Genomic DNA, 27,461 nt, shown 5'->3' with positions numbered 1-27,461 from the left:
TGCCTTAAAGCAATGATGGCAAACCTTTTAGAGACTGAGTGCTCCAAAACCAGCCCTGCCCCCACTTCCCCCTCCCCCGCCTCCCCCGGCCACCCCATTCTGCCCCTGCCAGCCCCCAGGGCCACTCACTGCCTCCACGGCCTGCCACACATCACCCCGGCAACCCAGCAGCACCATAGTGGACATGCCCTCCGCCCACACCCCACAGCATCAACTGCGCATGACAGGGCGCGAGGGTGGAGTCTTGTCCCCGCTACCCGGCTGCCATGTCCTTGGCTGCGGTGCTCCGCATGGACCATGCTCAGGGGTGACTCTCCTCCGGGGGGGGCTGCTGGTGAGGAGGGGGCCGTGGGGGGAGGCAGGGCTAGGGTGATGCCGCACGTGCCCACAGAGAGGGCTCTGAGTGCCGCCTCTGGCACGCGTGCCGTAGGTTCGCCACCACTGCCTTAAGAGGTTCTTTCATTAAGGATTTACTGTAGGCCGGTGGAGATTCTCAGTCATCCAGTTCATAGTTGTCCCAAGGGTGCTTTTTTCTTCAAAAGGCAACTGGACTGTTTTTTCCTTGAGGAAGAAGAAGAAAACATTTTGCTTCCTATCCAAGAAGCTTCATCAGTTTCAGAAGCTTCACCCTACCTTCAGAACTTGATGAAGCTTCTTGAATGAGAAGCAAAACCTTTTCTTCTTCCTCCTCTAGGAAAAAAAAACAGTCCAGTTGCCTTTGGAAGAAAAAAGCACTTTTGAGATTTACTGTAGGCATAGGTATGAATTCTGTCTCTGCTCACCTCCACTAACAAGAGATGCATATACGTAGATGCATGCACATCTATCCCCACACACCATTTGTCAATCTGTAGAACTTGGATTATAATTACACACATTCCTCATGACTTACTCTCAGGCGGATTAGAACAGGAGCATATTACCCAATCAAGCAAACTGAATTTGATTAGGTTAGTCAGACTATCTTGCTTGTGGTTCTCAGTTGCTCCTTCCCCTTTTTATAGGATGGTTTGAGTTGCTTCTTCTTCCTACTGCACTTTAAACATTTTTTTTTATTCCTTGCCAGAGAGGCCCTCCAGGTCCACAAGGCCCCCCTGGCCCCCCAGGCCCCCCAGGTGTTCCTGGCATTGATGGCATAGATGTAAGTATAGCTTGTTCTGTGTGTGGCAGGGAGCATTCAAGACATTCCTCCCCAGTATTATACAATGACACTGCTGTCTTACTGAATACACTCTCTGAGTTGTATTCAGCATGCAACACACTTGGGCACAACTCTGTCATGACCTGTAAACTGGTATTAGAAATTTTGTGCTGTTTGGACCGGAAACTTAGGAGGTGCATTCTTTAGACCCAAAGAACTAGAACTGGTGGTGTGAACCACACAAAAAAATATTTTCTGCAGCAGGATCAGGTCCATCGTATAATCTGTCATTTGCATTAGGGATTCTGCAAGATTAGTACCGTATTTATAATCTGCAAATTCCATTTGATTAGCTTTATAGCAATTCTGTCTGCTGGCCATCAGAATTCCTCCATGTAATGTGCATGTGTGTGTGTACAGGGATATTTATCATATCTGCATAATACATATACAATTTACAGATAGAATTGTAAGTGCTATGATGTTAAAATGAATTTCACCTGACTGTGACTTTCCTTGATTCCATTAGGGAGACAGAGGCACTAATGGCCCCCCAGGCCGTCCAGTAAGTACCTGAGAATAGGTAGCATTTTTAAAATACTGTCTTTAAATGAAATATCTGTTTTTATTTGCTAACTTACTTTGTTGGTATCCAATTCACTCCTATAGGGTCCAGATGGTGATGCAGGAAAACCAGGTGTCCCTGGATTGCCAGGAATACCAGGAGCTGATGTGAGTGCAAATTTATGCATAATTTTTGCCCATGAGAAGCTGGTACAATATATGCAGTACGGCTGTGAGTGAACCTGCAACCAAGGTTACTGATCTTTATGGTGTTATTCCAAGCCAGGGGTCTTAAAACCTGGCCCTTTTATGACTTGTGGACTTCAACTCCCAGAATTCCTCAGCCAGGCACGTGTGCCTGGCTGAGGAATTCTGGGAGTTGAAGTCCACAAGTCATAAAAGGGCCAAGTTTGAAGACCCCTGTTCTAAGCTGTTTCCCTGTGCTAAAAAGATTCTTTCAATTTAGAGCAGAGACCAGGTGGGTGAAAGTGACAAGCTGAACTCTCTGAAATTGGGACTTCTTTACTTCACAATTCCCTTGAATTTAGGCAGAGCATAATAACATTATAGAATCACAGGGTTGCAATGGATGTTGGTGGTCACAAAGTCCAATCCCCTGTCACGCGTACCAATCTTTGCACTATCCCAGACAAATGGAAATCTTTTCTTGAAAACCTTCAGCGATGAACCATCTATATTTCAGAAGGCAGTCTGTTCCACAGCTTAACAATCAGGGAATTCATCTTTTTTAAAAAAATTGGATTTCTCACTGTAAAGTTTTTACCCACTGGTTCTTGACTTACCTTTGAGTGTTCATTGGCTTGTGTTTCTGTAGTCTCCAATCCAATGGAATGTTTGAAAAAAAAATAGTTTATAAAATAATGTCAGGACTCTGTTCATCAGCACAATCATCTTTTGAAAACTGAACTTAATGGGATGAAATTTGATATAGTGAGAGGAATTAGTAATGTTGTGGGGGAAAAACACCCCACCCTCATAATATTTCCCCTATTGCCAACTGCTTCCTGGTCACATGACTTATAGCAGAACTCCAGAAATAAGAGACTGGAAAGAATTCCATGCTTTCCTTAAGTGCCCTATGCTGTAAGGGATTTAGAAAGAATCAGCACCTGGGAATGAGCCATTGTTATAAATAGAGCTATGTAATTCTAACTCATCCGTCACTCTCCTGATGCCCTTTGCCTTTGCTGGGTGACAGCAAAGCTGAGAGCCTTTGGCAGAAGGAATGTCTTCTAGGCACTGGACTCAATGGTCTTACAAAATCTTGTTTACTTACATACAATTTACACAGTGGTGACTATTTCCTCCATAGAGAAGCACACATGACATAACTTGAACCTGTTCACGTTTGTTCAGAAACCTCCCCATCTATTTATTTGATGGACTTTATTGCAAAGCAAGTATATAATTATTTGTTATAAATAGAACAGTTCAAAAACTTTGACTAAATTGGTGAAAAATCTCCCTCCTTGCCCTATTATCGAAAAAGACTAATTCAAATGTTAACGCACGCACGCACACACACACACACACACACACACACATACACACACACACTTAAAATACATGGCTGCAAATCAATTTCTCTTTCCTGTGTTCAAAAATGCTGCAGCCAATCCACATACGTGGAAAATCCACAAGTTAAATTTTGATACATATAAATATCAGGGATGTAATAAAAAAAACAACCCATACACATATATCTTCTAGAAAAATATTGACAGTCCTGTCGATGTCAGCTGAAATGCAAGGATCATAGGACAAAACCAAAGCATCTCCAGCAGGGTGATTGCAATCTAACTGAAGCAGTTTTTTTGTTTGGTCATAAAGTCATTTTATGTTCATGCAGAATTCATGTCAAATTGTTTTTAATCTAATTCTCCATTGGTTTTCCAATACAGAACTTTCAAGTTCGTTACTCCTATGATCGTGTAACTGACTAATGGGAATTATATTATCTTTCATCATATCCCTCTAAAGGCAGATTACTGACTTTATGGTCACAGACAGTTTCTCTAAAACATCTAAATACTGTGGAACTTGCAATAGATCCTTGTGGAGGATGGTAGTACAAATAAATAAATGAATGAACTTCAGAAGAAGCAGTTGAAGCTGGACCAAAGAAACCAAATATTAGATGCTTAAGCTGAAAATACTTCCAGGAAGCAGTTGGTAGTAAATCAAGCTCATTTTAAAAACTTCTTTGCTTCCAGAGAACTAAGTTGATGTAAAGTAAAAGTACTATGACAGACCCAGTTTATATATCTTCACACAGATACAGATGGCATTTTTAAACTGGGATTATTTTATACTGTAATCTTTTCATGGGACATGGGTCAAAATTACATTTCTGATTCAATACTTCTCATAGATGTGTTGCCACACTATTTCAGGGATAACATTTACGTTCCCACAAACAGGAATTCCAGTACTTCAGTGAGATCAGATAATCATTTGGTTAAACTGAAAGAAGGGGTAAGTTCTTGAAGTGATTAAAGCTACTATAATTGCCCAGTGACAAACCTGAACATGTGAGAAATTAAATCCACTCTTTAAATGGGTAATTGTGATTTATACAATGAAAATTTCACGAGATGTCCTTGCAAAGAAATGTATTCAGTACGCTGTCCATTTGTTAAAATAATGTGATGGAATAAATATAGGAAAGCTCCTAAACAATTAAATCATCCTTGGAGTTACATTCATTTTAATCACATTTATATTAAGGGAATTTAATACCATGTTTCTAAATCTTCTTCCAACTCTATCAAAGCTGCGGATAAGTTCACATTTACCAGCTGAAAAGAGCTCCTGAAAGCAAAACAATGTATATTTTCTGTGTTGTTGTTGTGATCCATCAGCATCAGATCTGATTTGCAGACTATCCAGACAGAGACTTCTGGTCTATCTTTAAAACATAAAATATCATCAGTATGTAATATTTTATTTTATATTCCAGTAGGAAACAGTAACTCTTTTTTTCCTACTGGACTTCCATGATACTTTCAGAATTTCTAGTTATGCATGATATGACTTGTATAGCCAAATTAAAAAGTAAAGGACAAAAAGATTTCCTTGAACCGATTTGAATCAAGAAACAACACCATTAATTTAACACCCATGATTTAAGTAAATTTAATCCTGTGGTAGATTTGGTAAAGCCAACTTTTATTAAACAAAGAATCTCATATTCTATTTATGAAGATTGTTATTCTGTTTAGAATAACATTCAACAATTGTTGATTAATGAGTCTGGAATTTGTACAACACTCCCATTTATACCCTAAACATCATAGATAGTACAATATTACTTGATTAACTTGTTAGAAACCAGTAATTAAAAAAAATCTCAATAGATTTTTCTCCCATTTCCCAATTTCATTACTATTTAATAGGCAATGAAATTCTGTTTTAGAAGTATAAAGTGTGTTACATTTATATTTAATAAAGACAAAAATCTATGTCAGTCTAGCAATGCCTAGTGATCATAATTCTTCAAAGTTCTGCTCCAACAGTTGCTTCTTTTATATAAAATGTACATACATATCATATAAAAGAAGCTTTTATATGAATATAGCAGTTTATATAACTGCTGTTTTATGTATATTATTTATGTTAAATATAAATACTTACATAATACAATATAATATATAATATAATATAATATAAATATATTTTATATGAAATATAAATATTTATAAAATACTTACTAACAGTTTCCCAAAGATGCTAAAGACTACTTAAAGAATGTACAGTATATAATTTTTATTCAAATTTCTCAAGAGTATGATCTGAAATCATAGTACAATCTATAGCTTGCTTTAACTTTAGCCATCAAGTAATGGGCAGTCATAAAATAATGTAGTTAAAAGCATTTCTGTGTGCACCGATATCTATGGGATGGGACATAAATGACAAAATGTATATTGTAATATCACAATGCAACTTAATTGTTACCTACTTGAATGCAATATTAAAATAAAACATTTTTCTAGTTTACCAAGAAGTAGGTTGTGGTCTACTTTGTCAAATGCCTTGCTGAAGTCTAAGTATAGCATGTCCACAGCATTTTGCTGGTCTTCTAATTTAGTCACTTTGTCAAACAATGAAATGAGATTGGTTTGTCATGATCTATTTTTAACAAACCCATGCTGGCTTCTACTTATAATTTTATTTGTTTCTAGATGTTCACAGATCTGGTTTTTGATTTTTTTCCCCCAGTATCTTCCCAGATATTGAAATTAGGCTGATTGGTCTATAGCAGGCATGTCAAACCCGCGACATCACGTGACATCATGTGACGTATCGCAACTTTTCCCCCATTGCCAGCAATGGGGTGGGCGCAGTTTCGGCATGACACATCCAGCCCACAGGCCAGCAGTTTGACATGCCTGGCCTATAGTTTCCTGGGTCTGATTTTTTTTTACTAACTTAACAACTGAAGTGATTCACTTAACGACTGTGGCAGGAAAGATTGTAAAATGGGCAAAAATCACTTAACAAATGCCTCACTTAAGAACAGAAATTTTGGGCTCAATTGTGGTGGTAAGTTGAGAATGACCTGTATTGCTCTCTTGCAATAAATAAATATTTACTTATTATTTAACTTAGCTAAGACTTGTTTCTGTTTGACAAGAGAACTCCAATCCTTTAATGTTCCATGCCACTAGAAATGTTCCCGGTTTGATATAATTAACTTTAAAAAATAGCAGGCAGAGAACCAAAGCTTGTATCCATCCATACTGTATCTGAATTGCATTCCAAACACAAGCACAATTTAATAACCTTTCAGAGAACCTGGTTTTACATATATCTTCTGCATACAGCAGGAAATAAATTAGTTCAAAGGAGCTTTCATGCCTTCCAGCTTTCCCAAATCACCTGGGGATTTCACTTGATAATCCCAGGTGAACATCTGCCCTTCGGAAACATTTATCCATGCACAGTAGGGGATACGTGCTTGTCCTGGTAAGTATGAATGAAATGAATTTCATGCACTGCTGTGTCTCTTTAACAAGCAGGAGGAGAGCTAAAGGCTTAAAGAGCAGGTTTCCAAAAGCTGCTTAAATTGACGCAATTTGCTTCTGAGTCAGGGGGCATTAACTTCTGAGTAAAAAGGATAAAAGTCAACAAGAAGAAAAATGACAACTGCCTATATTTCCTACCATCTCTTTCTGTTGAACTCTAAATGACTGGCTACTTTCTTCCATCTCAGGAGCAAAGTTAGGAGACTGGAATGAGCCACTTCTGGCACCAGATTTACCCCCCCCACACACACACACATACAACCAGCTGGTCCTTCTGAAGGAAATCAGCTCCATTGTTAATACACCCACTGGCTGTCAAGGCAGCTCTTCTGTGATCTGTCAGGATGACCAGTGCATTGGCTGGGATTTGGTTTTTTTTCAGTGGCTCTAAAGTTCTCAGCATGGCTGAGAGAACATCAGAACTCTACAGTCACTCAAAGCTTTCTTGGTGTGGGAAGCAGAAAGCCCTGGTGACTTGTTTGGAGTCCTTTTGCAAGCCATGGTCTTCTGTACTAAGCTAAGCTAATAGTGGTTCTGTCCAGATCCTCCTACTCTTCTGTTTCATCATTGGCAATTATGGAATTTCTAGTCAAACCTTTCCTAGTAGAAAATCTGGGCAAAAAAAACCCCTACCTCTAACAGGTATGAGTTTACCTCCCTGGTGTTTTTTCTAAAAATTGACAACCTTACTGAGGGAGAAGGAAAATAAATTTCACTGACCTACAGGTAATGCTTGCAGTATATATTCCAATTTATACAAAGCATTAGATGATCGCCTAGGAGTCGTATTGGATCCCAAAATATAACTAGCAAATTGGTCTTGAGTTATAACCTTTGACTTTTTTTTAACATTTTCTGGATTATTTGTGATCTTAAAAGTGGCCAGCAACTCTCGTTACTGGTCACATGCTGTGATAAAATCAGTGTACAGAAGCCTCTTTATTTCTTACTGAAAATAACCTCTTTATTTCTTACTGGAAATAAAAATGTATATGAAAAATACATTATACATTTATGTTCCAAAATATTTAGCTTTACAGTTGTACAAAGGCGTAGATCATGTTTGATAGAACAGGGTTTGAAGCAGAAGGATTCTGATTCATCTTGGCTTCACAGTAAGTCAAGTGGGCAGATATAAAATGCATTGTCCTCAAGTGAAACACCACTCTCAAACCTTGGATCATATTCTGCTACTTCTCACCTTTTCTGAAAAGTAATACCTAAGGTCCAACTCAAAATTTTAGGTATTTCCTTACTGAGTTGAATGTGAGACTGGGAACATATCTCTAGTTTCTGGTAGGAATTTTATAACTGGGGGCCTTCCCTACAGTCTCTTTAAATTGGATGTAGGTTGCTACATGTGAACCCTGAAATCTGTCTGAAGAAACCCTTTTATTGGAAGCTAAAAAGTCTTGAATTCTAAATGTATGTGTGTGTCCACGCATATATAGAGAAAAATGGCTTATCTACCAGGTCATTAACATACTTTTTTTTCAGTAGTTTTAGCCTTTGACTGCACTAAAAGTTAATATTTTATTTCAAAAGGGATTGACAGGACCTGATGGATCACCAGGTCCAGCTGGTCCAAAAGGACAAAAGGTAAGATTAAACTCTTTCATTAGATTTCCTTCCCATTTTTTTCAATCTCCATACTCTTTCATTTAATTATAGGACTGGAGGTGCTTGCCAGTTGCTGAATAAATAATAATAATAATAATAATAATAATAATAATAATAATAATAATAATAATAATAATAATAGCAATAGTAATAGGGTGCAATCCCAAAACAACTGGAGCACCACTTGAACATCATTGGCATTGATAAATTCGCCATTAGTCAATTGCAAAAGGCGGCCTTACTAGGAACTGCTTCCATCTTGCAACAATATCTATAATACCATCAAACATCCACATCTGCCTATCCCAGGTCCTTGGTAAGGACTTGATAGGTAGACAAAAATGCCAAATCCAGCCTGAACATCTGGCTGACTGTGCGATGATCAGTAATAATAATAATCTCAATATGTGAATAAAAATGCCAAATCCAATCTAAATATCTGGCTGACTGTTTGATGAACCATAATAACAACCTACCCTTTTTATACATATATACTTCAAGGTGGCAAACATATCTAATTCTCCTTCGTCCTATTTGTCCCACAACCACAACCTTGTGAGGTGACTTGGGCTGAGAGAGATGATTGGCCCAAAGTCACGCACCTGGATTTTCATGTCTAAAGTAGGTCTAGAACCCACAGTCTCCTCAATTCTTGTACTCTGCCTTTCCTCTAAACAAAAAGTAACACAAACAAACAAAAACTTGTATAAATGTTTTAAATGCTTGAAATGTTGTAACATTTATGATTTTTAGGGTGAAGTGGGCTTGCCTGGAGGCCGTGGACTTCCTGTAAGTCATTGATTTTTTACATGGTGTCTTTTTTAACAACTGGTATTATGAAATATACAGTATTTCCTTAATTATTCTATAAAAACTAGAGCAATTTTAAAAAATACATCTGTAAACCTGGAGGCAGTTTCTGGTCATTTACAAAAGAGCTCAAAAAGTACTCTCCTGTCTTGAAATTGGTAGGATATATTAGTCTTTGTGGTGTTCATATAACTTAATACCAGAAAATAGCTTTGAGTTAATAGCAGAGCTTAAATTCCAGCAGGAAACCGTTCTTAACTGTGAATAAGATTTGATAATAGGGTCTCTTCAGTTGAAGGTGCTGAAATTTCAAACAGGACTTTTGTAAGATCCTCCTCCCTCCCTACTCAATCCAACAAAGGGATTTTACCACTTTTACAAATCAGAGGAACTGTAAAGCAAGCACTAATTGGAAATATATTTAAAATGCATTAAAAGAATTCTAGAATAGGATTCTGGATTGAATAGACACATCTTAAATTGCCTCTGAAAGATGCTCAAAGAAAACTACAAATGTTGGAGAACTACAAAGAAAAAAAGCTTTGTTAGAATTAGTGGTGTAGGGGGAGGGTTACCTTCAAATAAAATTGAATCCCTGCCTTTTAAATAGGCATGTGATGTGTGTAGAAAAAGTCAGGCTTGATCATATGGATATTTTGACATTTTACATCCCACCTGCAGACATACACCTACCTCCCATACTTCTGATCTCACTCTAGCTTTCTCATGGCAACCATTTGCATTTATCATCTTTAACTTTCTTCTCAGATGACACAGCTAAGTCCACATTTCCTCACGTTCTGTGACCTATTTATTATCATAGCCATTTAAGTAAGAGGACCTTACAAGGAAACAATAAAAAATAAACATTGCATGGAGATAAATGAAATATGTAAGGAGGGTAGAAAGACCAACACACCTAGTAAATAGACTTTTGTTTGTGGGCTCTTTCTTTTTTAAAAAATTAAAGCTTAATTAAATTAAATGGATAAATTTGAACACCATAAGGTTGCTGTGAAATGAAGATAGGGGTATCTGTAGAACAGTAGAGCATTATTATCTACAATACAGTGTAATATACTGTTATTATCTATAAGGAAAGTGAATTATAGTATGATATACTATACCAGACATGTCAAACACAAGGCCCGGGGGCCAGATCCGGCCTGCGAAGTGGTTTCATGTGGCCCGCGAAGCCATCCTGGAAACAGTGAGGGAACGGCCCCCACTGCCTTGGCCCTGGCCCAGAGACCCTCAGATCTGTCCCACTCCTGCCCAGGCCTCCATAGGCACCCTTGATGCGAACGATGTAGAGCTGGCCATGCCCACCCTGTAGGCCATATGCACTCTGGCCACGCCCACCCAGTAGGCCACGCCCACCCTGGCCATACCCACCCGGCCCCCTGAGGGCAACTGCAATGCTGATGTGGCCCTCAATGAAATTGAGTTTGACACCCCTGTACTATACTATATACTATAGTATATATACTATAGAAAGACTTATGAAAAAGTTCTCAAAGAGGCTGGTTTTCCAATAGATTGTGTGTGGTAACAACTGCTCAAAATATTTGCAATATCTGCCAATTTAAGAAGGCTGAATTGAGGAAAATCACCCTAAATTTTATAAGTGTGTTACATTGGAATCTCTGGAAAAGGAAAAAAAAACTGGTGGAGATGAAATATAACTTGGAGGCCTTTAAAATATACCGCACGCTATGAACGATTGTTTCAGTAACTCTGTTGAACAAAACCAAAACCACTGTTTTTGGTGTTTGGTATTTTTCTACTGCATGGGCTCAGCCTACTTCATCATGAGGTTATAAACAACACCTTTGGCATAATAATAAGAATATCATGGCATTGTATAAATCAATTTACAAAGCACAATATGGGTGAAAAAAGCATAGGTAAAATGAAAGTAAGGCAGGCACTCATCATGAAATCCTGGTGTTGGCTGGGTCATTATGTCATATTATCTGGCAGAAATACAGCATTTGTATATTTCTTTCTTTATTAATACAATATTTTGTAGACTACGTACTTCCCACGGTTCAAAGTGGATTATATGATGAGCAAGAAAAGCCTAAAATACAAATATCTGCCTCCTCACATGAACTCACTCAAAGTAACCCTATCACACTGGTCTCCAAATACCCAGTGGAAGAATAAGGTATAAATCCTTTTGAAAGGGTAGGATGTTATTTATTTCTGTGCCTCTGGAAGGAAGGTGTTCTGATTAATAGAGGCAGCCGCAAAGAAGTCAGATCAGCAGGACTCACCCTCTTCATTTCATGGAGGGTGGAAATGATCAGCATTCCCCTTTCAAGGAATGCTCAAGATTTGATATGGGAGAGGTGGTTTTCTAAATACCTGAGAAATAATCTGGCACTGCCCACAATGAAGAAATGGTTGGTGAAGACGGTGGAACTTTCAGAGATGGCCAAACTGACCTCTTTGATTAGAGAGAAGACAACATCCACATTTACTGCTGACTAGAAACTTTTTATGGATTTTCTGAATGAAGCAGAAGATGTATTATTTATGGCTTTGCTGATTAGAAAAAGAAGACAGTAGAAAAAAAAGAGAGCTTTTCTTTTTGGGAATCAGAGTGTAGAAGGTAATTTGAAAATTGCAGATATTTGCTGGAAAAAAATTGGAAGCTACTTCTTTCTATATTTTTTATTTTTTCTTTTTGCACTTTTGTCATTTTCTTTCCTTTCTTTGCTTTGCTTCTTAATTAGCTCTGGTTAGTTTTTAATCTTCTTTTCAAAAATTTTAATAAAATTATACAAAAAAGAGAGAAATGATTCTTTGTAGGTGATAATCAGCACTTTGAACTGAACCTGGAAGCAAATGGGTAACCAATGCAATATGAGGTGCTACATGGCTTGGCTCTTTCTCCTCATGCTGTTTAACATCATGAAATTGCTGGGGGGAAATAATCTGTCAATTTGGTGTGATCAGTGTGATGGAGATATGCATCACTATCCCATACCAGGTCAGAGTGCCGTTGACATTTCACCACTAGCATTCTCTTAGGAGAGATAACCATCAGGAACACCATTAGAAATATCTTCTAATTCATTGTTGTCAGTAATTAAAACCGTTTTCCCATGCTGCAATTTGTTTATTAAAATGAAATTTTGGACCAATCTGTCCCAGGGGAGCTACTGAGGGATAGAATTTTTTTTTTCAGTTTCAACCCTGATGAGCTCTTTCATCAGACTGAACAAACGACCATTCCTCTCTGCACACAAAGTGACCTGAACCACCTCACCAGGAAGGAGCGGAGCGGAGATGGTGAACCTTGTGGACTTGGTGTGTCAAAAATTCAGAAAAAGCCTAATCTGACTTTGCTGGCACATCATACCCCTCAAACAAAAGAGAAATAATTCTCTCTCCCCGCCCCCTTCCCATCTAGGCCTTCCCTGAACAACGGCACTTGTCAGTAGGGATGAGCCTGGGCCTTGACTTCAGCCCTAGCACCTCTCAAAAAAGCTACCTTGTGCTGTTCCCCAAGGCATGTGAGGCTGTCCCATGGCCCAGCGCTCCCCAGAATTTGCCATGTTACTTCAGGCAGTATTGTCTTTCTGTCAACAGGGTCCTGCGACCTACCTGAGACTGTTCTGGGTCCCACAAGCCCTTTGTTCTTGAAGCAACTTTGAAAAATGCTCTTCCATGGCCTCTGAACTGTGCAAAAGCACATCCTGTTCTCGCACAGGTTTTTTTTTTTTGAGCCTCTGGATGCCCTGTGAAAGTTCTATTATCTTGCAGGAGCTCTAAATTGCACGAGAACAGGTTGTGTTTTTGAGAATAGTTGTTGGGTGTTGGTGAATAGAATATAAAATCATAAGGATGGAAGAGACCTTGAAGGTCTTCTAGTCCAGCCCCCTGATCAAGGCAAGAGACCTTGTACCACCCCAGTTAAATGGTTATCTAGTCTACTTTTGAAAATCTCCAGTGATGGAGCACCCACGACTTCAAGAGGCAAGCTATTCCATTGATTAATCAGTCTTTCTGTCAGGAAATTCCACCTTAGTTGCTTCTTCTCCTACTTGCTGGTGCTTTAGACAATAAGTCAATCCCCTCTTCTCTGATTGCTGAAATGTGAATGTTGGCATGTCACCCAAAACATCATGGCATGTCATCTTTGACACATGTATCCTAGGTTCACCATCACTGCTTCCATTCCCCACCCTCACAGATCATTCAGAAAGGTATTATGGTCAATATTTACGAGAGGAGTACCATACCACAAAGACATACAACAGCAGCAGCAACTGCAGCAGACTGCAAATGAATTGATCCCCTTTGTTTGCGTAAGGTGCTGCTATGAGGATGGCAATGCTCATGGGGTTCAGGCTGTAGAGCCATTAGGGATGAAATGGAAAAAAAAATATATCCATCTGTAGCTCTTCTGGTTGAAAGCTTCACTTCAGTAAAAAAAAAAGGAAGCATGGAAAATGTTGTCAGTATTTCAAACAAAGGATTAGGGGAGATCTTTCACATTGACTGTGAAGTCAACATTGCTTTCAATGCTTGGGTCCATTCTAGCTTCTTGTAAGCTTTGGATAGCGGAGTCCTTGTCTAGCCTCCTTCCTTTGGGTAAAGAAGACAGACTTTTGTGTCTTGAAAATAAATGTTGAAACAATCCAGAATAAGCTTTCTCCTCATTGTTGCCTGTGGAAAAATATGGTCATTTCTAGGATAGTGTGGCAAGAACAGTGAAACTTGCATTATAGTTTTAAGCATAGATTAATCAAGCAAGAAAACTGCTTTGTCTGCTCTAAATTATCACATTCAACATCTGTCTCAAAGATAATGGAAATGGCTTGAAATTCTTTGCTAACTCAACAAACTGGAGAGATGAAAACAATATTTTATGTTCCCAGTTAAAAATGTTGCTGTTTGTTTTTCCATTCTGTATATTTCTACAATTGCTCTGAGTTGAAAACTAAATATATAAAAATAATAATTAGAAAACTGTTTTTTTTTTCTATTTTAGGGAAAAGGAATTCCTGGACCACCTGTGAGTACATTTGTTGTTGTTGTTGTTCTTTGAAACAGTCTGCACACACCCATTGACTGTCTCAACAAGCCCCCAGTTTTCTTGGCAACATTTTCAGAAGTGGTTTGCCATTGCTTCCTTGTTAGAGTTGAGAAAAAGTGACAGGGTCAAAAATCACCCAGTTGGCTTCATCCTTAAAGCAGGACTAAAATCATGGTCTTTCAGTTTCTAGTTTGGTGCCTTTAACCATTCCTGCATACCCAAACCAACCCTCAAACAGAATGTAATCAGCCATACATAATTAACTGTATAGCCCAGGGGTCGGCAACCTAAAAAAGGAAAAGAGCCACCGGGAACCGGTTCCATCACAAATTAAAAAAACTGGGAGCCGCGTGCGTGTGTCCATGCACGCGCATGCGCGTGTCCATGCACACGCATGTGCAAAAAACATTTTGCGCATGCGCAAAATGTTTTTTTGCGCATGCGCGGACACACGCGGTTGCCATTTTTTTTAAAAGTGAGATGGAACCGGTTCCCGGTTGCCCGCGGCGACGGCCCGTCTGCAAAGCTGCCGCTTTCCGCAGCTTTGCAGACGGGCCGCAGCAGCGTCCTCAAAGAGCGACGCCGCGGCCCGTTCGCACGGAGGTACGCGCGCACCTCTCCAAAGGTTTGGGGAGGTGCGCGCGCAGCTCCGCCCATTCGGGGAGGTGCGCGCGCACCTCTCGGAACGGGCCGCGGCGTCGCTCTTTCAGGAAGCTGCCGTGGCCCATCTGCAAAGCTGCCACTTTCGGCAGCTTTGCAGACGGGCCGCAGCAGCTTCCTCAAAGAACGACGCCGCGGCCCGTTCACGCGGAGGTACGCGCGCACCTCTCCAAAGGTTTGGGGAGGTGCGCGCGCACCTCCGCCCATTCGGGAAGGTGCGCGCGCACCTCTCCAAACGGGCGGTGCCATTCTCCATTTGGAGAGGTGCGCGCGCACCACTGCCCGTTCGAAGAGGTGCGCGCGCACCGGGCGGCTGGGAGCCGCAGGAGACGGCTCAAAGAGCCGCATGCGGCTCCGGAGCCGCGGGTTGCCGACCCGTGGTATAGCCAAACCACAAAAAAAATATTAAATGAGGTTCATATTTGTTTGTGTTATTTCTTCTCCCTTTGGATTGTCTGTCACAGACTGGTGTGTTTCACCCTCAGCTTATCCCATCAATGGTCACGCCAGCTAGAAATGCTGCTTTGACTCATATTAAATTCTTCTGTTTAAGAAAAAAATCATTCCTTGGATTGGTCTAGTTTTCAAAGTAGGGGATGGTTAGCCTTTGGATAGCCCCAGCACTGTTTTTATGGTCCAAGCTTTTTGCATGTTTGGGAAGGGTACTTTTAAAGACATGATGCATGGCCTTAACTCTTGCTAAAGCTTAAGACACCAATTTCACTCTTTAAAAAAAGCAATACTCCCAAATGTTGGATAAGATTACTCTCCCTTATTTTGGGGCATTTGGAGGGCAAAATAGGTACATAAGTCAAAATAAGACATAAGTCAGATATTTTGTCTCTTTAAACCCTTTAAACCGTTACTCCGTGCACCCATCCTTTGCTGCTCTTGAGAGATTAAAAAATTATTAATGATAATATAGTACAGGCCTTGGTTACAAGAAAGTTGCCAATCCCTGTTATGAGAAGTTTAATTAGTTTCTATCTTTTTTCCCAATACAGGGTCCTCCTGGTATAGGAGGACTTCCTGGAGAAGTGGGAAGAGTTGGGCCGCCTGTGAGTACTTTGTTCCATATTCCATTAAATCACTGATTAATATTTGCCTGCTTGTTAAAGCTTGTACCATGCTTTTTGGAAAGACATCCCTCAGGAATGACTTGACACATTGATTACACCTGAACGCACTAAAATGAACCTGCCCTTGAGGTCTATCTTTGAAGGTTTGTTCCAGCTGTAAATATGTATTAGCAATCCCAAACTTGATAATTTTCAGATGTTTAGTTGTAGCCAAAATGTCCAACCAGCACAGAGGGCAACAGATTGTGGAAATCTGCTGTTGATATGGTTCTTTGCAATAGGATGTCACCAATATTACGACTATGTCCAAGAGAAGATTCGTACTTTACCTTTAGTCCATTGCCTATTGTCCTCTATGGAATAAGTAGACTATTGGTTTAATGGTCAGCTCTTATTATATTTGTTATATTCTACTAAAATTGCGTAAGAAGCTCTTCTTAATTCCTATAAGTAGCATTTACTGGAACTCAACTGAATACAGACTAGTTTAGATAGGTTAACATTTTCTCGTGTGGTGAAGTCTCATCTGGGAATATTACTTTACAATTACTGTACAACTAGTCATTCCTATGACTGCTTATACGGAGAATAAAGGTTTTACAGCTCATTCCAACTGGTGCAAATTAAAAAGCAAATCCAATTAAGTCCAGCTTTTCCTCCCAAATAACTGCACGTGCAAATGATGTGTGATATTTATTTATTGGGGATTGTAATGAATGAAGGCAGGGCTAGATGAATCAGAAGTTGGAATTAAGATTGCCGGAAGAAATATCAACAACCTAAGATACGCAGATGATACCACTCTAATGGCAGAAAGTGAAGAAGAACTAAAGAGCCTCTTGTTGCGGGTGAAGAAGGAGAGTGCAAAACTTGGGTTGAAACTTAACATTAAGAAAACCAAGATCATGGCATCTGGCCCTCTCAATTCCTGGCAAATAGATGGGGAAGAAATGGAAGTAGTGACAGATTTTATTTTCCTGGGCTCCAAGATCACTGCAGATGGGGACTGTAGCCAAGAAATTAAAAGACGCTTGCTCCTGGGGAGGAAAGCCATGGCAAATCTAGACAGCACACTAAAAAGCAGAGACATCACCCTGTCAACAAAAGTGCGTATAGTCAAGGCTATGGTCTTCCCAGTTGCAATGTATGGCAGTGAAAGTTGGACCATAAGAAAGGCTGAGCGCCAAAGAATTGAGGCCTTTGAACTATGGTGCTGGAGAAGACTCCTGCGAGTCCCTTGGACTGCAAGGCGATCAAACCGGTCAGTCCTAGAGGAGATCAATCCTGACTGCTCTTTAGAAGGCCAGATCCTGAAGCTAAAACTCAAATACTTTGGCCACCTAATGAGAAGGAAGGACTCACTGGAGAAGAGCCTAATGTTGGGAAAGATCGAGGGCAATAGAAGAAGGGGACGACAGAGAATGAGGTGGCTGGATGGAGTCACTGAAGCAGTAGGTGTGAGCTTAAATGGACTCCAGAAGATGGTAGAGGACAGGAAGGCCTGGAGGAACGTTGTCCATAGGGTCGCGATGGGTCGGACATGACTTCGCAGCTAACAACAACAACAACAACAATGAATGAAGTCTTTCAAAATTTCATAACTTAATCTGCCCATTCTGAAACACCCATTTCTTTGGAATTATTGGTTTTCCTATCTTTATCTATGCACTTCAATAATTTAAAGGTTTACATTTAAGGGATTTCACATAAAAATAAGACAGCTTCATATATATCAGTTGAGAGATAAAAGTAATGAAAGGGACGAATGGTTTGAATCTCTTTTGCTCTTGCCATTTACACTTCTTTTCTTATTCTGTGCCATCAGAATTTTGTTCTGTCCTAGAACATTTTTGCTGGCTAATATAACCAATGTAGAGATTATTTGATTTTTCACTATCCTTTCTTCTAAGGGACTTGGATACACAGCTTATTTTTATGTGCTTGTGACACTGTTTAGGGTGATCCTGGAAGGAGAGGTCCTGCAGGAGTGCCGGGACCCCCAGGGCCGAGGGTAAGTTTGCAGTAGTGATACTGAACATAAGAAGTGTTTCAAAGTAAGTCCTCCTTCCCCAATTCATTTAAAGCAATTTGTATGATACTGTAGGGTAAAGGAATGGTAGAAAATATATGAAGGCTGCCCATGTTCATAGATGATCCCATTTATGTTAAATGAAGACCAAAAGCTAGAAAAATGCTTCTTCTACATGGCAGAAGCCCAGTATGAATGGAGAACGCAATCCTGAACTGAAAAAATTCCAAAGGCACACTGCAATCATATAGGGAATGAGGTCCTACATTTTTCACTATTGGTTCTGTCTGGGAATTTAAATAGGTCTTCTGCTGGTGGTGGAAGATAACTCTGGACCTTATAAAAAGCTCCTTTACTGCATTTGTGGATCTGTACCAACAGCCTTATTAATTCAAATTCAACTCAATGCTTTACAATATTCATGGCTATCCTAATTATAAACTTTGCTAATCTACTTCAGGGAACAGTTAGCCAGCATGGTGGAGATCCACTGGTAAGATATTTATCTTCCTTTTTATGGATGATTGATACCCTCCTGGGCTTCCGGAAAGCCCTTAAGGCCTGGCTCTATTCCCAGGTCTGGGGTTAATGTGGTTGTAATTTACATGGATGGGGGCTGTCATATTTTTATACTGGAGGCTGTCCTATTTTTATACTGTTTGTACCATTGGGCATCTAGTTGTTTTGTGCAAAAAGCATGTTTATGTGGGTCTTAATTGTTTTAGTGGAGGCATGGGAATTGTCTCTATGTGATTTTTGTAAACTGCCCAGCGCCTTCGAGAGTGGACAGCCATACTAATTAAATTATATTAAATTAGTAAACAGCTTTTCTCTCATCAGACTTCTCCTTATTAATGAAATTCATTGCTTCATTTTTTTAGTGTCCAAATACTTGCACACCTGGCCATCCAGGATTTGCTGGAATGATGGGCATGAAGGTAGGAGAAGGGATGGGAGTAATACATTCTGGGTATGACTGGATATTGGTTGGATGTTGATAAGTTTCAAGAGATGTTACAGCAGTACCATAACAATCTGGAGTTAAGGTTAAACTTCACTGGAACATGAAAGTAACATTTATTATATGAAAACCATTTAACAATTTATTAAATGCTAGCTTGGGTGATAGTACTATGGGTAAACTGCTGCGAGAAGATCGCACAGACTGACCACAAATGCAGTATAACAAAGTAGCAATCATGCTGCAATGAATACCTGCAGGCAACAACTGGTGGGATCACAAAATAGACAAACTAATAGAAAATGGAAAAAAGGGCTTCAAACAAACATCTACCACATAACATAGATTTAACAAATGTCAACAAGAAAGACAAAAAAAATCTGAACAGTTGGAAGTTGCAGTACCTGGAGACAGCAAAATTGAAGAGAAAGAACTGGAGAAAATCACAGAATACAAAGGCCTGCAAATAGAAATAGAATGACTTTGGCAAAAGAAAGCAGAGATAGTACCAATAGTAATAGGAACCTTGGATACAATGCCAAAACAACTGGAGCCATACTTGAACACTATTGGCATTGACAAAATCACCATCAGTCAATTGCAAAGGCAGCTTTTACTTGGAACAGCTTACATTCTGCAACAATACCTTTAACACCATCAAACAACATCTGCCTATCTTGGGTTCTTGAGAAGGACTCAAAAGGTGGATAAAAAATGCCATATCCACTCTAAACATTTGGCTGATTGTGTGCCAAGCATAATAACAACAATAGATGGTCCCATTAACTGCATCCAGTTTTGGTCACCACGATGTAAAAAAGATGTTAAGACTCTTGAAAGAGTACAGAGAAGGGCAACAAAGATGATTAGGGGACTGAAGACCAAAACATATAAGGAATGGTTGCTGGAATTGGGTATGTCTAGTTTATTGAAGAGAAGGACTAGGGGTAACATGATAGCAGTGTTCCAATATCTCAGGGGCTGCCACAAAGAAGAGGGAGTCAAGCTATTCTCCAAAGCACCAGAAGGCAAGACAAGAAACAATGGGTAGAAACTGAACAAAGAGAGAAGCAACCTAGAACTAAAGATAAAATTCCTGACAGTTAAAACAATTAATCAGTGGAACAACTTGTCTCCAGAAGTTGTGGATGATCCAACACTGGAAGCTTTTAAGAAGAGGCTGGACAGCCATTTGTCTGAAATGGTATAGAGTTTCCTGCCTGAGCAGGGGGTTGGACTAGAAGACCTCCAAAGTCCCTTTCAACTGTATTATTCTGTTCTGTTAACTCTTGGGGATTGATACTGACCACTTTGGAGAACTCTGATTTATATGTTTTAATCCCAACTTCTCCAACCTGATATCCTCCAACTATATTAGGTTACACTACATATCTGATTTTGGGTTAAGAGTTGAGGTCCAAGATATCTGGAGGGCATCAGATTGGGAAAATAACTGATTTCACATAGATAAAATATCCCAATCATTGCTTTTAATAGGCAATGTTTCTGGTGGCATATTTAGCATCAGTGAAAATATATTTGCCTTATATTTTAGGGTCACAAAGGAGCAAAAGGTGAGAGTGGTGAACCAGGAAAGCAAGGCTTTAAGGTAAGAATGTTACTGCATGCAAATCAACTGGAACAATTATGGTTTATGGAGGAAGAATGTTTAACTTTGGTGTGTATTTAAGAAATACATAGATTCAAGGTACTAGTAATGGTGTTCAAAGCCCTACATGGCAGGGGTCCGGAGTACCTTAGGGAACACCTGCTGCCGGCATCGACTTCCCTCCGCCCTGTGCGTTCCCACAGAGAGGGCCTCCTCAGGGTGCCACCGGTCAGAGAATGTCGACTGGTGGCCCCCAGGGGGAGATCCTTCTCTGTGGGCGCCCCGGAGCTATGGAATCAGCTACCGGTTGAGCTCCGGACGGCGCCCGACCTTCGCTCCTTTCGCCGCGAGCTAAAAACATACTTTTTTGAACAAGCTGGCCTGGCCTGATGAGGGGATTGGGGGGGGGGTTGTTATTGTTATTTTATTGGGTTTTAAAGATGTATTTTAGTATATGGGCATTTATTTAATCTTGTTTTAACTTTTGTAATTTCTGTACTTTTATTCTTGCCCTGTTCACCGCCCTGAGTCCTTCGGGAGAAGGGCGGTATAGAAATATTATTAAATTAAATTAAATTAAATTAATAATCTTCTTAGAATTAATCTTAGCATTTCTCCATTATTTTCATAGCACTCAGTTGCAGCAGCTAATGATGGCCCTGTGACTCATGAAATTGTTAAAAATAATGTGCTTTGCTTTGTTTTGCTTTTTATGACATGCGAACAAATCTTGTGATTTGTAAACTATAGTTTATGTTTTAGCATATAGTTTGTTCAGTCAACCCTGGCTGAAAGCAGTAATGATTTAGTGTGATATTGTGTACCATCAGCTTTTCATCTCCTTTATTGCCTGGTTACAGTCTTTCTCAAATAAGTCAGCCCTATTTAATGTGTGCCGCCTCCACGCTTACATAGATGGGAAATACATAAATAACACAATTCATAATATTGAGAGAAACAGAATAAATTGTGTATGCTAATTTTTAGAATGTGTTATTTACTAACTTGTGCCATGTATATTTTTTAGGGAGAAGAAGGTGAACAAGGACGAATAGGTGACATTGGAGATCTGGGGCCTCCAGTAAAGTATTTCTTTTTATTTAAGTTTTTAGTTAGGTCTCATCATATTCAGATTTAAGGAACTAAATGAAGCCAATAGCCATCTACCCAGTGGTGGGATTCAAATATCTGAACAACCGGTTCTCTTATTGGATGCAGGCCTGGGCCTCCAAGGACTTCCAGAGGTGGCATCCATGCACTTCCAGTGGGCCATTCTAGGCCTAGGAGGCCTTCTCCAGGCCTCCGAGGCCTAGCCTGAACTTCCAGAAGCAGTGTGCATTTAGCTGGTTCTCCGAAGTCAGCAAAATTTAGCTATCAGTTCTGCCGAACCGGTGTGAACCAGCTGAATCCCACCACTGCAGCTACCTCTTATCACTATAAGTTCCTGATCCAACTATGTTGTCATGACTGTTATCATGATCAAACTAATGTGAGTCATTTTTCTCCTGGGTTCAGTACTAATTGAAACCAGAATTACCTGAATTTTTCTTCTGCACATTCCGTGTTGAAATCAATTGCTTAATTTATTACCTGTCTTGCACCAGATCAAAAGGATAACAGTAAATGGGAAGGCCATTCACAATAGGAATAAGGAAACTGACAGCTGGATGATATGAGAAGTAGGATGCCTGATCCCTAGTCTTCTTCCTATACAGGTAGTCCTCAACTTATGACCTCAACTGAGCCCAAAATTTCCATCGTTAAGCAGAACAGAGGTTAAGTGAGTTTTACCCAGTGGTGGGATTCAAATATGTGAACAACCAGTTCTCTGTGTGGATGCCGCTTCCAGAAGTCCATTCTGGGCCTGGGCAACAAAAAGTAGCTACCAGTTCTGCCAAACCGGTGTGAAATGGCTAAATCCCACCATTGGTTTTACCCCATTTTATGATCTTTCTTGCCACAGTTGTTACGTGAACCACTGCAGTTGTTAGGTTGGTAATATGGTTGTTAAATGAAGCTGGCTTCCCCACTAACTTTGCTTGTCAGAAGGTCACAAAAGGGGACCGCGTGACCTTCAGGAACTTGCAATCGTCATAAATACGTCCCAGGTGCCAAGCATCTGAATTTTGATCATGTGACCGTGAGGACGTTGCAATGGTCATGAGTGTGAAAAACGGCCATAAATCACTTGACAGTGCCATTGTAACTTTGAATGGTGACTAAACGGATGGTTGTAAGTTGAGGACTACCTGCAGTGCCAAAGTATGTGTGTTGATGACTGCTTCTTTAGACTTAACTGCAAGCACTTTCACACACCACACCAATCAAAAGCAGTTCACACAAATGATAAATAATAAATTATAAGGTGCATCTAATAATAATATATGATGTAAAATTAAAGTAAAATGTCATTAGTTGCTACTCCATCTAAGTATATCCAACTTTCATAATCTTCCAAATAATAGCAAAAAGGAAGATGATTTTATTTCTGGGAGCTGATTTCACAAAAGATGACTCACAGTTCATTATTTCAGAAGTACTGAGTTCATACAGATGGAGACAGAAAAACATGTACAATGTTTAAGACTTTGTTGTTGTTCAGTCGCTAAGTCATGTCCAACTCTTTGCGATTCCATGGACCATAGCAGACGAGGCCTCCCTGTCCCTCACTTTCTCCTTTCTCCCAAATTCATGTTCATTGCATCAATAACAGTATCTAACTGTCTCATCCTCTGTCGTCTCCTTCTCCTTTTGCCTTCTATCTTTCCCAACATCAGGTTGTTGTTGTGTTTTTTTCCATTTTCTCTTCTCATTAGGTGGCTAAAGCATTTGTGCTTTAGCTTCAGTATCTATCCTTCCAAATATCAGTCAGGGTTAATTTCCTTAGGCCTATGGAATTTTTTTAGAAAAAAATAATCAGTAGAAAATATTTAAAGTAAGATACAATTTTTGTCACAAGAACGGACCCAGAAGAAAAAGGCTTAAGAACTGTTTTATCCAAGGAAAATGAGCATATATGTGATCAAGTCAGGTACATGAGCTTCAAGTTTACACGAATCTTTTGCCTTTCAGGGACCTCAAGGGTTAAGAGGTTTCATTGGGGTGATGGGCCCTAAAGGTGATAAAGTAAGTAACATCAGCTATAGATTTGTGATTTCAAATTGCTTGGCAATATTGATTAATTGAGCAATCTCTTGGTTTTACAGAAGAATTGATATGTGGCAACATTCATAAGGACATAGTGAATATTATTTCATGTGTACATGGTTAATCTTGCATTTCTGCTTCTTCACCTTGCCTTGATTGGATATCAGGGAGTGCAAACCTCAATCTGATCCTCAGAGGACAAGCATGAACATTAGTTCCCAAAGAATGGCCTATCCTGGTGCTTAGTATCTATGGTCCTACTATATATGAATGAAACTAAAACAGTCACTAGAATATTTAGTTACTAAAATGGGATAAAAAACTTTTAACATTAGTGTTAGAACTATTTTTTTAAAAAAAACCCTTATGCTTGTTTTACTACTAGCACATATGTAGATACCCTTGTATAATAATCTATAAATCTCAATATATATTTCTATTTATCAGAAGGATAAAGTTTCTTCAAATCTACATTTTTATTGTTTGCGGTTTAAGAATGAAACTAAAACTGTCATTGGAATATTTAGTTACTAAAAGTGTAATAAGAACTTTTAATATTTATATTAGAACTGTTGTTTTTTTTAAAAAAAAATATGCTCATTTTCCCAGTAGGGCATAATGCATAATGATCTATAAATCTGAAGATACATTCCCATTTATCCAAAACATAAAGGTTCTCCAATTCTACATTTTTATATTTTGTGGTCTAGATATCTAACTGCTACAGTTGTGCATTGCTCTAAGCAACCTCCCTTTAGATCAGGGGTGTCAAACCTTAGCAACTTGAAGACTTATGGACTTCAAATCCCAGAATTCTCCACCCAGCATGCCTGGTTGGGGAATTCTGGGAGATGAAGTCAACAAGTCTTAAAGTTGCTGAGGTTGGACACTCCTGCTTTAGATGATGGGAGATTAAAATGTATGTAACTCATATATTTTTGCCATGGGTATTTTGTTTTATTAAAATTATTCATATGATTCAGTGTTGTATTGATCAATATTTCATCAAATAAGAATAACACACACAAGCAGCACATTTGCTATTCAAACTCTATGATTGGCCATGCAGTCCTATTAGATTCAATGTTTATAGGTTTTGTCTAAGATGCAATTTCTTGATTATGTTGGCTTTCTCTTTTGCTTGTAATTGATTAAAAAATTCTGAGGTAGTTCTACGACAAAGAGTATGTTCTACTTCATCACTTAGTTTAAGACTTCTTTTATCATTTACAGAACAAACCCTATTTGTACTGCCAAAATTTGGTGGTAAACCAGTGATCTTTAACTATGCCATTTAATACCCCTTTGTTTAATGTATAAATATGGGAACTAGATATATTAATCTTCCATAAATAAGAGGACTTTCAGCTGTGAATGAGGTATGTTCTACCAGAAGGAGTAGATGCCCATTTGGGGAGTGCTTCTGGTTCAGCCTCACTCAGGGGTGTCAAACCGCTGGCCCACGGGCCAGATGCGTCATGCGGATGCTACGCCCACCCATTGCTGGCAATGGCAAAATCGTCCTGATATGTTGCGTGACGTCACATGACGTCGCGAGTTTGATATAGTTTCTCAGACTGGAAAAACAGCAAGGAACACCTTTTTATCAACTTCAGCTAATGTACTAACTACGGCTTATCAGTTAGAGGACAGTCTTGACCTGATTCCTGCAATGTGCTCTACATGCGGCTGCTTTTGTATCTACCGGTAATTTGGAAATTGCATTTAGTGCAGAGTTCATCAGCCAGGACAGCCTTAGAGTGACTAAACACACACACACACACACACACACACACCTCCCCCAAAATCTAGATTACTGCTGTGTAGAAAACATTACACAGATTCCCAATTCTTGTCCTGATGATATACAAAAGCGCTGATTACAATGTTTCAAAAGTGACAATGATTAATGTGAAAGACAGAGTGAGATTATTCTTAAACTGAAACTTATCCAGGAAGATTTACCTAGAGACACTATTGGCTTCTCTGACAACAATCTAGGTTTTCTCTGTCGTGGGATCACATTCCCTGTTGAATTGAGGAAGGAGACTTTCTCCTTAGTTTTCAGACATTTTTTTTTCCTAATCAGGCCTTTAATTGTTGGCTTATATTTTTAAAAGTTTTCTTAACCATTTTAGTACTTTACTTCATTCTAATTATACCTTTTTAAAGAGAGACAACTCACCATGGGTTCTACTGGCGATGTCTGAAATTCAAGAGGCCCAGAATTATCCAGATTTTCATGGCTCTTTTTTATAGATATGTAATCCACCTTGGTAGAGCAGGATTGGTGACAGAATAATAGCAAAATTTTGTGTCGTGAACCATGATAAGGATACCTTGTGATGTTTTAGCAGTTCATCAAGAGAACAAAATCAGGATGGGTAGTTTCACAGGGCTGGTCATATTGTAAATAATTTTCATTTATTTACTCTCTTTTATGCCATTCATTCCCAATAGCTATGGGTAGGTAATAGTGAACAATTTCAAAACAAAACAGAAATTGAATCCAAATACCAAACACACACACACACACACACACACACACACACACACTGTACACTCATATGCCATGCCTGTCACAAATCCCACCTACATTTTCACTATCCTCTACTATCAGTTGGAAGAGGGAAGTTTTTACAAAGGGGGAATGAAGCAGACTGAAAACATGCTAGTAGGGAGCTTCAGAGAATGGGAGTGATAAAAAAGCAACTTTTGCAGCCCAGGGGAATGGCAGCCTTGAAAGGATGAGGCATGGAATAGCTGGTTATATGAGGTATATGGTTGGAGATATATATGAATGCCAGAAGTGGCAGTCTCTTGGATAAACAGGCTTAAAGCCACATAAGGCCTTAAAGATGATGGGCTGCACTTTGATTCATATCTAGAAGGTTGGTGGCAACCAATGGAGCAGGGAAGGCAAGAGGAGTCACTTGATTATATTGGGGAATTCCCATCACTGCTTGGGCTGCTGCATTCTATACTAGGTGTAGCTTCTACATTTTCTTCAAAGGCAGCCTCTTGTAGAACACATTTCAGAAATTCAACTGGGAAGTGATTAAGGCATCAGTGACCATGATTAGGGCATTTCCACTGCAACATTTGTTCAGCCCAGGGCATATTGATAATACCAAGCAGCCATGCTGATGAATGACTTCTCCAAGGAGTTTCATGTAGATGTTGAAAAGAAATAAGGAAAAGTGGGATCCCTGAATATATTATAGTATGGAAGTTTCTGGGCAGATCTCTTCTCTCTCACCACCATTCACTGGAAGTTTTCCTTCAAAAGGGAAGAGAATCTATAACAAACAATGGCCCCTCTTCAAACACATACTGTATAATCCTTGTGCTACTCACCTCAAAGGGAATGGAATGGGGTGTAGGAATCAAGTCTTGACCAATATAAAACTTGAGTTTGTCCTTGTTGGAATTGCTAAGTAAATGGAATTTTTTTGAGATCTTGAATCATAATAATCCTTGTTCTTGGTCTTTACAATATAGGGTGCTCGTGGTTTTGACGGAGAGCCTGGTCCTCAAGGTCTTCCTGGGGCAGCTGTGAGTTAATCTGTCTAATTCTAAAGTCTGCTGATAGCCTCAGGATAGAATTAAACTGATTGCCTTCACCCTCACATTAACAAACACCGTAATCTCAATTTTCATTCAAAACAAACAACCAAGCACTAATGTTCAAGACACCACAATAAGGGCCCTAACACAAGGGCCCTTCAACCTCCAGTCTGCAC

At 39.4% G+C, this 27,461-nt stretch overlaps 1 protein-coding gene across 1 annotated transcript in view; it reads left to right on the top strand.

The window, feature by feature from the left end:
• Positions 1-27,461, top strand: part of COL9A1 (collagen type IX alpha 1 chain) — a gene marked incomplete at its 3' end in the record, with an annotated part of 92,937 nt that overhangs the window by 26,996 nt on the left and 38,480 nt on the right. Inside the window, exons 8-21 of the mRNA XM_081314266.1 lie at positions 1,067-1,141; positions 1,671-1,706; positions 1,811-1,873; positions 8,299-8,352; positions 9,127-9,162; positions 14,189-14,212; positions 15,898-15,951; positions 17,930-17,983; positions 18,462-18,494; positions 18,883-18,939; positions 20,518-20,571; positions 21,599-21,652; positions 23,644-23,697; positions 27,220-27,273. Coding sequence (XP_081170392.1) covers positions 1,067-1,141; positions 1,671-1,706; positions 1,811-1,873; positions 8,299-8,352; positions 9,127-9,162; positions 14,189-14,212; positions 15,898-15,951; positions 17,930-17,983; positions 18,462-18,494; positions 18,883-18,939; positions 20,518-20,571; positions 21,599-21,652; positions 23,644-23,697; positions 27,220-27,273 — 702 coding nt within the window. The remainder of the gene's footprint in view (positions 1-1,066; positions 1,142-1,670; positions 1,707-1,810; positions 1,874-8,298; positions 8,353-9,126; positions 9,163-14,188; positions 14,213-15,897; positions 15,952-17,929; positions 17,984-18,461; positions 18,495-18,882; positions 18,940-20,517; positions 20,572-21,598; positions 21,653-23,643; positions 23,698-27,219; positions 27,274-27,461) is intronic.

This window comes from Vipera berus (genome assembly GCF_964194415.1).
Source record: "Vipera berus genome assembly, chromosome: 1".
In the NCBI taxonomy this organism is placed as follows: domain Eukaryota; kingdom Metazoa; phylum Chordata; class Lepidosauria; order Squamata; family Viperidae; genus Vipera; species Vipera berus.
The sequence above is the reverse complement of the archived record's forward strand: the minus strand, read 5'-3'. Positions and strand labels throughout refer to the sequence as shown.